The sequence below is a fragment of the Calonectris borealis genome, chromosome Z (assembly GCF_964195595.1).
Source record: "Calonectris borealis chromosome Z, bCalBor7.hap1.2, whole genome shotgun sequence".
NCBI classification, from domain to species: domain Eukaryota; kingdom Metazoa; phylum Chordata; class Aves; order Procellariiformes; family Procellariidae; genus Calonectris; species Calonectris borealis.
In genome coordinates, this window is record NC_134352.1 from 73785736 (window position 1) to 73801201 (window position 15466).

A 15466-nucleotide genomic window follows, 5' to 3' on the forward strand; every position below is an offset into this window, starting at 1 on the left:
AAACTGACAGGCTTCTGGAATAACACAGCCCCTACTTAATTTTTGAAGAAAACTAATACTATGTGATTGGAAAACAAACTGCAATAAAAGTTCTATGAAATCTATTTAAAAGTTTGAAAATTATTTTAGTATCACCAAACAAATATAAACTAGCAGAACCGTAGAACTTTTGTGTATACATGCACACACATATATATCTACATATATATATGTATGTGTACATATATATGAGATATATATGGCTAGTACGCATTAAAAGAGTGAACCATCCGTCATCCTACATACGATTAAGAATCCAAAGTAAAAGTAAGTGAAAATTTAATCAGCAGAATTTTGCTAAAAGAAGAATAGTGTATTTTTAATACTCTTTCAAGAAAATACTCTTGCTTCCTGAAAAACCTTGCTGAACTATGCAGCGATTCAAATAGAAGTTGTCTTTAGAGAAAAGAATAGATCAAAGAATTTTATAATTTTCCATGTATTCAAGGTCTGAAAAACAATCTTCATTTGCAAAAATTCATTATTGGAAAAATTCTAGAAATATTTAATTGAAGTAGAGTTGTTGAGCCCAAACTAAAATACTTATTTCTGTTTGGAGCAGATTTTTTGCCTTATAGATACAGTGTCAAACAAGTTAATAGTAGTCAAAGTGCTCACAGAATATTTTCTTTAGAACAGGAAGGATTTTCACTTGAAATTAATTTATGAGGAAAGTAGGAAATGGAAGTAAAAAGTAAGCTTAATTAGCCTGATTTGTGGAACTATGGATAAGATAGATATTAGGCTTTCAATTTGCTGAAGACAATTTTCACCAGAAAGCACCCTCAAAAAACAAAACATTTAATTCAGACTGAATTTCTGAATGTGAATAAACCCCAAAATACATCATTCAATTCAGAGAGTTTAACAAAAGAATATTATTCAAAAGAGAAAAGAATTATAACCTGCATATAGTATTCCTGTGTAACAAAGCCTGATCCAGCTACATCAACAGACTTGAACTTATGTAGCGTTTCGAGAAGTTGTGTCACAGATGGCATTGGCCAAGGCTGTGCTGCTGCTAGCAAGAATCTGCGCCAGTCAGTAAGTTCTGAGTTCACTGTGAATGCAGATGCCAGCTTTTGTAACTATAAAAACAAAACAATAAATATTGTCAAATATGCATGCATAACATACACTTTCTATATACTGTGTATCCTTAGGTCTTTTTCTTGGTCAGGATGGACAAGGTTCCGCAGTGGGATTTCAAAGATGTATAAAGGACATGTATCACTAAACAAAACAGGCCACAGACCACCGTCTCTCACTGAGGCCAATTGGCAGGTGCAGTTGATACCCTCTAAATAAATACTCTGACTCCCTAAATAGGGGTCTATATCTAAACTGCCTATGAGATAACGGCCCTTAGTACATGCTAAGCCCTGAACCATGCTCCATCTGGGAAAGCGCTAAGAATTGAACAGACAATTTCGCAGCATGAGTACAAAATCTGGTAAATGCTTGGGCCTATTTTGCTTACTCTTACAGGTGTCCACCACATGGCTTTTCTCTGCTCCGGCATTATTTTCAGTTAGAAAAAGGTAGTAGTACAAAAGCTGCTTTGCAGCTTGCTGAATGTCTCTTTTTACCACTGAAGACGTTGTATGTGGATAGCAGAGTGGGGTACACAAATAGGAGAATACTTGTAAAGTCTCCTGACACAGCATTGTGAAGGCTGTATCTCATAGAAGGAACAAAATTGGCACAGTTCATTTCTGCACTACCGGTGTGGTGAGACCCTACTATGTACCTCTACACTATCTTCTGCCCCACTCCCAAATCTCCCTGTCAAGGGAAGTGTCTGGTTTGCCTCAGACTGGAGTTCGAGAAGGAACCAATGTGTTTACAGGAAAAAGGGCCAGGGGCAACATAAAGTGAGACAATTTGGTAATGTTGTAGATGTCGTCTGCCCTAACATTGGCAGGTATAGTACCGCTTATTATAATTTGAAATTGTGAGTTCAGTGCAGAATAAACATACACTTTAGCTTGTGCTTCATGCATTTCCTTTTGTATGTAAGTTCTATAAATTTAAAAGTCTCATTTTAAAATGGTGCTTTTACGGAAAGGAAATGCTGTTATTAAAATAAAAATAGTACTGATAAGCACTAAAAATTCTCAAAGAATCAAGAACATGGGATACATGCACATGTGGTCTATTAATAAACAATGTTTTCCCCATATACTTAATTTCCTATGCTAAGATTAGATTATGATGATGATGACAGCTGTGCCTAATTTTCATTAAACTCAGTGGAAGTCCATCACTCAGAAACTTTAAAATGGTTTATTCAAGCAGTTCATCTGTATGAAGAAAATTTGAATACAGATGTTTCCCTCATGTAAAATCCAATTAAAATCTTAATGTGAATCATGGCTTACTGTCAGAAATAATTATCAAAGTATGCTAAAACAAATAAACCTTTTCATCCCATAGGCTTACCAGCAACATCTGAAAGTAAAATCAGTCAGAGAATTCAGTGATGGAAGATTTGGAAAGACTAACACATAATTTTTCATGATCCTAAATCTGAAAATCTTGGATAAGTAAGTTTAAGGTCATACAGCTCCAAATTTTATTCTCCTGTCTTGGAATGAAGAACATAAACAGTCTTATTTTAACTCCTGGAAATGAATTTTCAATGGTGTCTAAGGAACCGATATAATTCAAAAATCGTAAATAAATATCATGCTGACAAAAGCATCTGGCACAGTGGCTTGCAGAATCTTTCTCTAGTGAAACAGAAGATTTTTAAGGAAAAACTGATAATGCCCTATAATATTTATACTTGTGACTTTATCATAGTACAGACAATGCTGCATCTTCTACACAAACCAATACTTCAGTTGAAACGAAAATAGGGGTTAACTTACATTTGGAAGCGTTAAGTTCATCCATGCATCAGGAAGGCAATTTGTTCCAAGATTCAAATTAATCAAGTCAATAAAAATGTCAATAAATACTTTCTTTTGTATAAAACCTAATAAAAGAAAGTCAATATATAAAAAAAATATATTTACTGTTTTAAATAGACTTCTTTTAAAGGAAATCTATTTTTTTAATTTTAATGGCCATATGGGAAAATTATTTATTTTGCTACTATGTACTATTGATAGTGGTAATATCTTTCAAGCCAGACATAAAATTTTCTCATTTAAAATAAATCATGTGTGGCCTGTCTAATATCAAAATGTCAAATATTCCAATACACTGCATTTCTTTTGATACTTGTCCTGATCTGCATTGTGATCACTAACCCATCCTCACACAGTCTACATTGACAGTTAATCATCAGTTCACAAATACCAATCACACACATATTCTGTGTATTGAATACCTATCAACCTTTTCTTTCACTATGCTCTATTTTAATCAATCATAAAACTATCTCTACTCTTGAGAGCAAGTGTTTGTTAGAGAATAGGATGGAAAACACAGACAATTGTTTGTTAAACTTTGAAACAAAATTGAATTGCTTAACAAGCTTCTCAGAATTGGCTTGTGGGAGTTATAAATAGTTCAGTCAATTTTATTTTAAAGAAATCATAAGATAAAAATAAATAAGTGCAACAAAACCTATTTGTTTTTTAAAATAGGCATGGATTTTATTATAAGCAAATAGAAACTTCAAACTTCATGCACAGTATTAAACCACAAAATTAGGTATACCAAAATTCAACAGACAGATATGAGTCTTTTCTTTCAGAAATGGACTTCGCTGGCTGAGTGAAGATTCACTGCGAAACCTCTGCAGTAACGACAGAAAATGTAAAATAAGTTTCAAATGATCAAACTTCTGAGACAAAGCTGATTTGTATGGCTAACAAACTTTTTTCTTTGAAGTGGAACAGTGAAGTGAAATTTGTTAAGTTTATGAAGAAAGATTTAAGTGGTAGGAATATTAAGAATGTCTTTGAATATTAATTTCATAATGTCACTATTCAAAATCAAGTTGCCAATTTGAATTAAGAGTCTACAATCTCTGTAGACCTGTTTGCCTCCAATCAGCAAAACCAGGAGTAATGCCCTCAGCATGTCTTAATACAGCAGAGAAATCCCATAGATATATAAGCTTGGAGAGAAGAGGAAAAAAATAGATTTGGGAAGCTTAATGTCTTTTGGGACAGGAAGAAGGAAGGAAGGAACACATGGACTTGAAGCCTTACGTCCTACCATAAATTTCAGCACGAAAGCAAAAGCTGGGAAAAAATACTGGCAGACTGGTAACAGTGATCTGATGTCACCTCTTGAAGGTTTTTGAGTTATCTACTTTGAGAAAGAACATCTTTTAAAATTCACGTGAGTTAGGCTGTTCCCTGAAGCACCTTGGATTGATGATTTAATAATTTTAAGGTAACCAGAACTTGTATTTTGATGAGAACTTCAAGCCACAAGAATTAGAATCATTTTCATATGGCACAATAAAGCCTACATCACAGAAGTATCATTATTGGGAGACTTCACAGAAGATTCAATAAACCAGGTAACTTCTTAGTGGTTCATGGGGAGAATAGGCTATGGTCCACTAAGAAGCCAGTGAAAACTTTATATTAAAATAACAAGAAGAATTTTTACATCTTATTTGCAGTCTCAAATTGTCTAGTACTTTACCATGAAAAGCTCATCTATCATAATTTTTATTTCATGTTTTATTAAACATTTCCCTTTCCACATCTGATCGCTAGTACTCTGGCAATCTAACTTCTTTCTACATTATCTTATGGTTTAAACTGTTCAATTCCTACTATGATGTCCCTATATGACAATAAAAAATGTTATTCCTTTATTTCCTATGAGTTTCTGGCTTCCTAAAATGAAATTGAATTTTGTTTTTCTGCATAAAATTCTAAAAGGATACTAATATCCTGGTGTCACTTTTTAGTCATGTGGGGCTACATGACTTCAGAAACATACCTAAAAAGTATTTGAGGGGCAAGGAAATTAAAGAACTTGAATCAAGAGATAATGTCTGAAACGGGATTAAAGGATTGGAGTCTAAAACGTCAATCACAATTCATAGAACTTTGATTGGATTGTAGAACATGCTAGAACATAGTTTTCAGCTAAATTTGACATTGTTTGATGTAAGCCTATGGCAAACATGCATTATTGTAATATTGTAAGATGAGTAAGCACTGCCAGGTGATCTGCAGTGTCTACCCATTTTTCTTCCTCTGTGGCAAATGTGAAGAAACAACCCTCTCCTTCACTCAGAGCTAAGTTACTTTCTATCTATTAATTATAGAAATGCTGATGTGATGTAGGGTAATTTCTTTTACTTTACTATCTCCTCCTGAAACATCTGATGTGGGGCAATTCCAAAGTGTCTTCAAAAACTTAAAATAGTTCAAAAATTTCAAAAGGAGTGTGACCTAATTCCTCCTCATGACATACCTATGAGGAATGAGGGAGTCTCGGAAAGAGAGAGGAAATCCCTCATAAGCATATAAAAAAGATATCAAATAATTTTCCTCAATGTATTTTAAGATTTTTTTTCTAGATTTAATGTATTTGTTTTTATATTCTAAAGCATGGAACAGTTTTTGAATATCTGATTATATTACAAGACAAAAGGTGATTCATCAATTTAATTCAGGGGTTGCCAATGTTTTATAATCATGGAGAGATGCTATGAGTGGGCAGCTACACATATGGTGCTGAGAAAAGAGTACTGGTGTTCTGCAAATGGTACTTTGCAAGTGGTAAAAGGAAATAATGTTGTCTGGGAAAGAATGGGAAAACAATTCCCAGAATCAGCTTTGTCCACCTAACAAGACTGGTTTCACAACAGGTACACCCTTCACAAAATCTCTTTGTTAAATCCAAAAAAAAAGAAACCAAACCCAACAGGTTTTTGTTGAATGACATAGGAGACTGAATAGAAAATGAAATGTGTAGAATATTAAATGTGTAGAAACACTTTTAATTAGAAGTGATAGCAAGCATTTTGGAAAAACAATCAGAATTCAAAAAGATTTTGAAAAACTGGAGAGATGGTCAAGATCAGTAAGTAAATTTCACTGGAAACAGATCAAAGTACTCTGACTGCACAAATTAATACACTTATTACATTGCAGATAAAACCAATCAGGAAAGGACTTCAGGCATATTGGAGAAGAGGATTAGAATTCAAATTGCAGATATAGTCTAGGATAAAAAGGACACTATCCAATAAGAATAAATGTCAAGTGCCACACTGGGCTGAAATAATGAACTGCATAAATGCCTCAATGGGAATCTTACAAAGTAAAATTTCTGTAGAAAAGGCTCTAGGGATTATGGCAGATTACAATATCACCAGAAAGTACATGAGAAGACACTGTAAATAATCCTTGCATTCTTTTCCGCTGTTAAGGCTTCTGCTGGCATACAATTTTGGAATTTGCAGATCCAGAAGTATGTATGGAAACTAAAAAGCACCCAGAAGAAAGCAGCAAGAATCATCACAGGCTTAGAAAACATGTCCTCAGAGGCAAAGGTTGAAGGAATTCTGCTAGTTTCATCTAAGAAAGGAAGATTATAAGAAAATATAGCAGTAGTTTTCCAGTTAAAACCAAATGTTACGAAGAGGATAGGGATAACTCCCTCTCCATAGCTGCAGTTAGGAAGAATGGCAGGAAATAAAATTTATTTGCAACAAAAATATTTCAGATAGTAGTAAAAAAACCATATAATCAGAAGCACATCAAAGCACTAAGGAAAACAAACCACACATTCTACAGTGGACTATTTTAAAAGCTTATCAAAAGAGAACGAGGGGCAAATACTGGATAGAGATTGTCTGACTGTACTTGATCCCATTTTTAGACATGGATGGCTTATTGATATCCCTTTCCAACTACTTGTTATGATACTAATATTTTGCTAGTATTTTTCCAAGGGCAATGTATCCGTAATTTTCAATCCTAATACTAAAAATGTGATGTAGCCCCTGTGCATCGTGGAAGTGACTTCAGTGTTATAGATTCTAAATATACTTTTGTTTGTTACTTTGTTTTTTGTCTTCTGCTGTTGGTCATTCTGGGGACACATTTTCGAACTTTTTCTAATCTCATCATAGTTAAAATCTTCCCATTTGAAAACTTTGAGGGGAAAAACTTGGTATTATGTGACTTAAGAGAAAATCCTTAGAATTAGCAAAGCCACATATCTAATAAAGTACCCTGTATAATATATATCCTGTGGCTTATTAGGTAAAGTATAACTAAACATTTTTGTTATATGAGAAATTACAAATGAAGATATTTCAATGATGGATCTTTTATGATCAGCCATATAATGCACAGTACTGATCTCTTTTTCTGATTCCTACAGATTAACTCTACTTGGGTGGACTAACATCCCCTAATGAGGCATGCATTCAAAACCTACTCTACTTCTGACATACTATTTAGACCTAGAAGCAGCATGAATATATATGCAAGACACACAAAAAAAAGACTATATGTGTGTGTTTGTCTGTGTATATGATATGTCTTCTGCAATTACTAGACATATTTTATATTGAAAGTAGAGTTGATCTTGATTTAGAAAAGGGTTGATTTAAAGGTGAATGACCTCACATTCATTTCTTCCCAATTATTTCTAGTTCATCTTCATCACTCTTGGAAGAACTAAGTAGGGCCATTAATGATTTCACTTTAGCTACGTTTTGGTATAAATCATTGCTTTTTCCTTGATGATAGAAATATATTCTGCTGGCATGCTTTACCTTGATTGGAAATTATCAGGTAGAAAGTTGCATTTAGAACATGTAGAATTATGAAATTATGAAATCAGATACTACTTCAAACAATTCTCATTCTCAGCTCCTAGATTAAAAATCAAGATACAGCATTCTTATTGCAACTCTCACAAACATTTTTACAGGGAAAAAAAGTGGTTCAAGCTGTGAAGTATATTAGTCATATCCTGGCTGTAAGAGTATTTGCTATGGGAAGACTGATTTGTGCAATTAATAATCAGCAATGGAAAACGGATCTGTAGGAAAGTCTTCTGAAGGACAAGTCTGACAAAAATCTGTGAAAGGTCATGTTAAACCTTATCCACAAGAGAATAAAAAGTAGCAACACATACAGATATGGAAAGAAGGTATGACCCAAAATTCATAGGCTACAGAGGTCAAGCAATCATTTAACAGAAATAATGCACTGATTTTCCACCCATTTATCAAAAGAAAATCAGGATTTTCAGAATCCATGAAGCTTCTTGACCTATTAGAGACTGATGGCAAGATGACAGTTAACTCCAGTGGTTATAATGTATTTTGACTCAGTTAAATGCAATAAACCATCAGATAGAAGTTATGAGTCATCTCTCTGTCCACATGTCATCAAGGTAACAATGTACTTCATTAGTTTTGTTCATTGTCTTCAGATTTACAGAAGTCAGGTATAGAAGGGAAAATGTAAACATCTACTGACGATTCAGCAGGGAACATAAAGAAAGGCCATATTTTAACATTATAATACATTATGAAAAAAATATAAATTTTACACTCATTAACCCTGCAAGGCATTCCACGTATGTTACAAGAAGACTATGAAATAAAAACTAACAGTTTTCATCTATTCACTTCCACAGAGACTCTCCAAATCAAACTCAGAGGAGTATTCTGGTCTTTCATTTGTCATCGTATCAACTCCCTGTAGTCTTCTATTTCTCTGCCAAGTAGCATTCCACAAATGAATTGCTTTCTGGGGGTCAAATTTTTTGATCTCTGGAGAGTTCATCTGAATTATCATAAGATCCGTCACACTTTCAGACCTTAGTTTAGAGTGCAAATGCATCATGGTGAGTTTCATTTGACTGAAGCCTCGCTCTGTTTCAGCTGAGCTTGCTGGCAGAGTTAGGATCAAATCTACCAATGTCAGGATGTTAGGATACTTCTTTGAATAATCTGAATTCACTGAATCCCATGTCAAGGTCTGGATGTTCTGAAATCTAAAAGGCATGGTAAGAAGTATAATTATAACTAAGACTAAATGTATTTCCATAATCCTTTTGAGTAAATCAATAAATAGACACAAATGCAGTTTTCTTATTACCTGTTATACAGCTCTAATTTCAACATGCTCCATTCAGTTTCTACTTCACCTATTTTCACACTAGCAGCTTCTAGTATGACTTCATAATGCTTAGTCAAGACAGACACTTCCTTTTCACCAAATTCTATAACAGAGGCAAAATAAAATTATTTTTATGCTTTTAAAAACTTTAGCAGGTGCACTTCAAATAGCCACTATCACAGTTCTATACCTTGTTTCATTTTGTCAGGCCATAGTTTAAAACTTCCAATAGTAGTTGCTCTCAAAACATCTTGACTTGCATCGCAAAAACAATCACGTAGCCTCTTCACCAAATTACTTAGTACTTTGGTTCGTACTGCTGAAATATTTCCATTTCCAACAAGCTGGTAACCATGAAAGTGCTGAATGGTCTCCATCAGGCGTTCCTTTGGACCAGCTCTGAAAAATACAGAATACAAAACAATATATAATACTCTTTTTCTAAGAGATCATGGTTCAGTTGGTAGAAATGCCAGACCTTGTTTGATACATGTGAAGTGTTTCCAGCGTTGACTGCACAGTTGCAAATATGTCTGCAATGGAAGAGTTGTGATCCAGAGTAACACGTGACAGAATGTTGAGGACATTGATGACATCCAATAAGAAGTGAGAGAACTTGACTATCTCCATTCTCAGAAGGACGCGTAAAAGGCCTTTGACTTTCTGCCGGTTTGAGGCTCTTGAATCTCTTTCAATCTGGAAATCAACATAGAAAAAGCAAGCATCAGGTATGTGGACCAAAATTAGCCATAGCAATTCATTTTTCCTGAAGTTACATCCAAATTTTAAATCATTTACCTTACTCAGATGTAGAACAATTGCAGGATAACCTTTAAGGAGAATTTGTAGAGCTGTTTGTAGACGAGGAAGCCACTGGGAGCCTCCAATGCGAGAAGGAATACCTGGGCGTAACTTAATGGCTTCATATGTGGCTTTGAGATTAGTCTTATTTAGAGGTGAGTTATGATAAAAGTAATACATATTTCTCAAGACATTGCTTAAGATGTTGTATAGCTTAATATTTTTCAGCGCTCCTTTGTAAGCCAGCTTTAGGCGGTGAGCAAAACAATGCACAGACTGTACACAAGGCTGAATTTCCCTCAGAAGTTTAGCTACCCCACTGTTTTCTCCTACCATGACATCTGTCCCATCGCTTCCAAACCCAACTAATTTTCTTGACCAGTCTTGGCTTGCCAGCCTGAGTTGAAGATTTATTTGTAATGTTTCCTCAATTGCATTTTTTATAGTTGAAGCGTCAGTTTTGTGAACAGGTTGAACCCCAACAATCTGGCAATGGACTTTTCCTTCATTTGCAAAGCGTACGTAGACAACTGCAGCTGCTTTGAGTATACTGTCTGTGACTCCATCACTAATAACAGAAAAGAATTTACATTTCTCCAGTTTCTCTTTCAAAGCTCTTCTTTCGACTTCAGCAATAAAATGTATAAACATTCTTGCTGACTTGTCATTTCTAAATACAGAACCAATATCCACTCCTTTCATATCATCTAGTTTGCACATCCAGTCAAGGTCTGTAAAGGGACGACCAGATTTAGCAATAGCATGGCATGTTCTAAAAATATTTTCTACTCTGCCTAATGTTATGGAGTTCATGCTCTTCAACATCTGCTCAGCAGAAGCTGTATCTGGTGAAGCAGTACTGGCAGCTTCCATGCAGGTAGCCCAGGCATGAGCTTCACTACTCTGGTGTGTATTTATAAATTCAAGTTTGAAGTCATCAGTGCCAGAACAAAAGTTATTAATATTTTCCCCCAAATCCACATTATGCTTACGACATGGTGCACAAAACATTATTCCCCTTTCATCATCATATTTTAACCAGGAGTATTTTGTTAGCCATATTTTTGGAAACTGGCGATTCCTCTTTGTTCTCTGATGTTCCAAAACTTTCTTCTCTTTCCCTCTTTCACCAACTTCTCTCTTGCTAGAAGAATTACTCTTGCTTTTAAATTGCTTCAGTGCTCTTATGGCTATAATTTAAAAAGAAACAACTAAATATAAATTAGTTTTTATTTCATAAATTATCAATTGTATTTTTTATTTTTTCATCCACATTTATTTTGTTAATTTGGGACTAGCCTGTGACTTGAAATAAAAGAAAACAAGGAAAACTGAGATCAACTCTTAAATCACTTGGAGGCTACGCAGGACGCTTGTAAGAAATGGTTAGTTTTGACTCCAATTTCCTTTTGACTACCAGAATGTGCAACCAGTAATGTGCAGCAGCATCAATACCACTTTTGAAACAGAGGAAAACAAACAAAGTTAGAGAGTGGAATTTGGAATGTCTTTCAGGCAAATGTCTCCAGAAAATACTACTGAAGTCACAAACCTATTATAATGCCCATTACACCTGACATTAACAGAAAAGTTAACTTGGAGCAAGTCCGTAAATACATAATCAAATACCTGTCACAAATGCATAAGATGTTCCACGGCATAGGTGACCTAATCTTCTTAAAATATATTTATCTGCAGAATGATTTTATTACTGCTTTACGAAAGAGGAACCATATAAGCTTCACTTTTTGTTCTCAAAATGGAAACATTCTTAAAGCATTGAGATTGTTCTCAATATTATTTTCCCAAATTGTTCTCAAGATGGTCATTCTTACATTTTGTAGGAGCAAATGCCATAAGCTGACATTTTAGAAAATTCAGTCTCTAGAGCTCGTGAATCTCCAACTTTTGGCAAGTAATTTAATGATTCTTTTAGTACACTGTTGCCATAAGTCATGACTGTGAAAAGAAAGCAGTCAAATAGTCCATGCAGAACCGAGGCAATAAAACTAGAAATCTATTCATTGGGAAATAGCAGAAGTAAAACACTGAGGAAATGACCTAAGAACAATCTGACTCCCCACCCTCCTTATTATGATATGTACGTCAAGAGGCAAAATTAGCGGTTACATTAAGCTAATCATAGAAAGAAATGCCATTTCTGGTGCTTTAAAAGGTCTTAAGAAAAAGAGTCCTTGTACCCCATTCTTTTCTATTTTACAAGAAGGGGCAAATTTTCACATATGCATTCTACAATTTGTAAGAACTGTTTGTTCCCATTGTCATAAAAATGACAGTTTGTCTGCTCCATTCTATTCTGAGCATCCTTAAAGGTCATAATATTAAAAAGTGTTAGGAACATGCAGTTTAAATACATTTCCACTATGAGTGATTCTTTTAAAGAACTTTAAATCTGAGGTAGCAGCTGTGGTCCACAAGGACAGCAAAAACAACTAGACCACAGAAGCTTTTTCTGACATGTGCCCAAGTACCATACCCAGGACCAAAAATACAGGAGGAGAAGCATTCTTAACATATAGTAAGGATTAAAAACCTTCCCTAACATTAGGCAACCACAAAACTGCAAGAAAAGGTGAAAAAGAGTTGGGGGGCAGGACTGATGGATCTGCAACTGCACAAGAGGAAGGGTGGAAGGGACAAAATGGTTGTAACACATCTATAGGGCCGACTGCTTCTTGAGGTGTATTGGCACCTGTAGAAACTTACTGTTGATTAGAAAAATGGAGTACATTCTGTGAGCCACTGTGAGGGATAAGATTCCCCGTGAGACGGACCTTCAATGTTACCAATCCTTTTCAAGTTTTGAATTTTTTTATTTCAAAACACAAGAGTTTAAACTCTCAGAAAAATATGTTTGGGACATTGTGTGTTTGTAAGTGATCAGTTGTATGTGTCTTTAGAAAGACAGCATATCCTACAGTGCGTGAGAACAGTAAATAGATAGCTAAGAGGCATGAATCATCAGATCAGCTCTATAACCCATTTAAACTATGATTATACTCATTACAAATCCTCCCTTCTAGTATATTCTTATCATGCTTACCTAAGGAAATAAAAGTTATACAGTTGTGTTGCCTATATGTCTCTACATCAATTTGTTTGTCTGCCAGTTCTCCCTCACTGATAATTTTAGAATGGCCAATTTGAACCAAGTTTGTCAGTAGGGTAGAGTTATGAAGGTCCTATAAATTTCTTTCAGTTCTGAGGTACAGGAGAAAGATCCTCATAACGCTCCCACTGAGGAAAAAGCAGGGATATGACCAGTTTTTATCCACTCTGTGGCCAAGGGGCATAAGTCAGCCTAAACTCAGTTCCAGATCACACACGGCATCCAGTGTATCCTGGCCATAGCTGTGCAAGCAAAACATGTAGGTAAGATGACATGAAAAAAAGACAACAGCTGGGTTTTTTTTCAAATGAGGCTAACAGACATGGAAAGGAACAAGAGATGGACTAGTGGGAGGAAACTGGGAACATGGGAAAGCCATGTTGCAGTGGTACTATGGAAAGAACACAGGATACAAAAGGAAGCCAGCATGTACTACTTATGAAGCAACCTCCTTTTCACACAGAAGTTTGTCATCAATTAAATCAAAAGGAAAACTAATGTAGAAAAAACTACACAAGGTAGAATTGTTTTTCATTCACATCTTTTTAAAAGTGAGTATCATTCACCGATACAGAAGGTGACATTGACAAGCATTTATATATGTTTCAATAAGCAGAGCAGAAACATAATAAACAAATGCAAAAAATTAATTAGTGAAGAAATTACGATTATGACCACAAGTGAAACTGAAAACAGAAAAATAAACATTCAAAAAGGAGCATTAAGAATGACAGCAGCATAAGTGTACACTAGATGTGCACCCTGTGAACCAGGACTGTAACATTTTAAAGGGACATGAGAAATAAAGAGCAATCACCATGCCTCAGTTATAAGGCACAGATATACAAAAGAGACTGTTTCTTAATGATACACCAGTCAGCAGAATATTTTCATACAGGCGCTATATGAAAATATTTCCCTAAACTGAAGAACTGTAGTAAAGATTCAGATTATAAATTTACACAGGCACCAAAATATGAAGAGATTGTAAATCCATACTAGAGATGAAAATTATGTTAACATTTTATTCCCTTTTCATCATATTTTACCAAAACTCTCAAACAGATTTCTATTCCCCTCCATTTTCAGTAAGAAAAATGTTTCCATAACAATTTCTGACTAGAAGTTTAGATGATGATCTATGCAAGTTATGCACCAGAGTCTGCAGCAATGCTATAAGGAATGAATGAATGAAATGAACCCTGAGGCTGAATTAAATTCACCTAACTTTAGAAGTCTAAAAGCAAGTAATATGGGATACTTCTGTCCTTAGATGAAAAAGACACGGGTCTCAAAAATATGATTCATTTTTTCCAAGATATTGAGATACTCATCACCCCCTGCAGGTGATTTTCACTGTAAATATTTACTTCATTTATTCACTAATTATTACTGATTCTGCTATGTTATATGTCTAATTTTCACTAATTAGCAAGAATTGGGATTTTAAATTTAGAATCACACAGGGTAAGGTATGCTTGTTGCTGCACAGATGCAATGAGGGGAAAGGAGAGTTCCTCTGTCATGCTGACTGAAATCTTAATACTTGGATATATATATTCAAATGCACAGAAACATATACAAACAAGTTAAATATGTTTCATAGAAGTAATTGGATACACAGATTTTTAAACACCACAGGCAAATAGTCATAGATTTCTAAAATTAAATAACATACATGATTTAGTAAGAGAGATGTAAGTGAAACTAAGTCAGTAGAATTACCAAATTTTCTATTATCTGTAAGGAGAGGTATTGTATCTATTCCGGATCTCTGATTTTTTGGGGAGGGGGGCTTTATATCCCAAAAGTTTAGGCATTTTCTATCTATATTATTTGTCTAGTAAAAGATACTTCCTCTGTCTACAAACTTAACCTTTCTTATTTTCAACTTTTGAAAAAAGCATATTGAAAAGAAATATAGTCTTAGAAAAGGTAAGTTAAAGATGACAAACTTATTTCTATGCTCACATACGGACTTCACTCTCTGTTCACATCAAAGTCAGATTATGAGGATTACTATTGTAATCTCTTGAATTCTTTCTACAAAAGTACTTGGGAAGGGAAAGCATATATAGACATTATTCAGGGTCAGCATATAATTCTGACTGTTCCACTCAGCAAAATATTCTATTAAAAAGGTAAAATTTCAGCTGAAATTTAATATGCTTCAATATGCCTATCTGTTCCAAATCTAGCAACACATTAAAACTCAATTGACAAGTCTACAATTTGAAAAGAAGTAACAATACAATTTGGTCATAGGCTGTCCTCTATGTTTCACTGGTTCACATCATAGCAGACTATTTTATAGTTTTATAAACAAGCATTTTAAACATTTTTTGGATGTTGGATATAGAAGTTTTTTAAACCTGACTGAAAATTATTTCTGATGAATAATCAGTTCTATAATTCAAATTGCAATGGT

At 34.5% G+C, this 15466-nt stretch overlaps 1 protein-coding gene across 1 annotated transcript in view; it reads right to left on the reverse strand.

Annotated features, from left to right (window-relative positions):
* Nucleotides 1-8811: 8811 nt before the first annotated feature.
* The window catches only part of SPEF2 (sperm flagellar 2), a 63960-nt gene continuing 57305 nt past the window's right edge, over nt 8812-15466 (reverse strand). The window contains 6 exon segments of the mRNA XM_075136576.1: nt 8812-8850; nt 8853-8982; nt 9087-9243; nt 9298-9506; nt 9586-9803; nt 9906-11098. Coding sequence (XP_074992677.1) covers nt 8812-8850; nt 8853-8982; nt 9087-9243; nt 9298-9506; nt 9586-9803; nt 9906-11098 — 1946 coding nt within the window.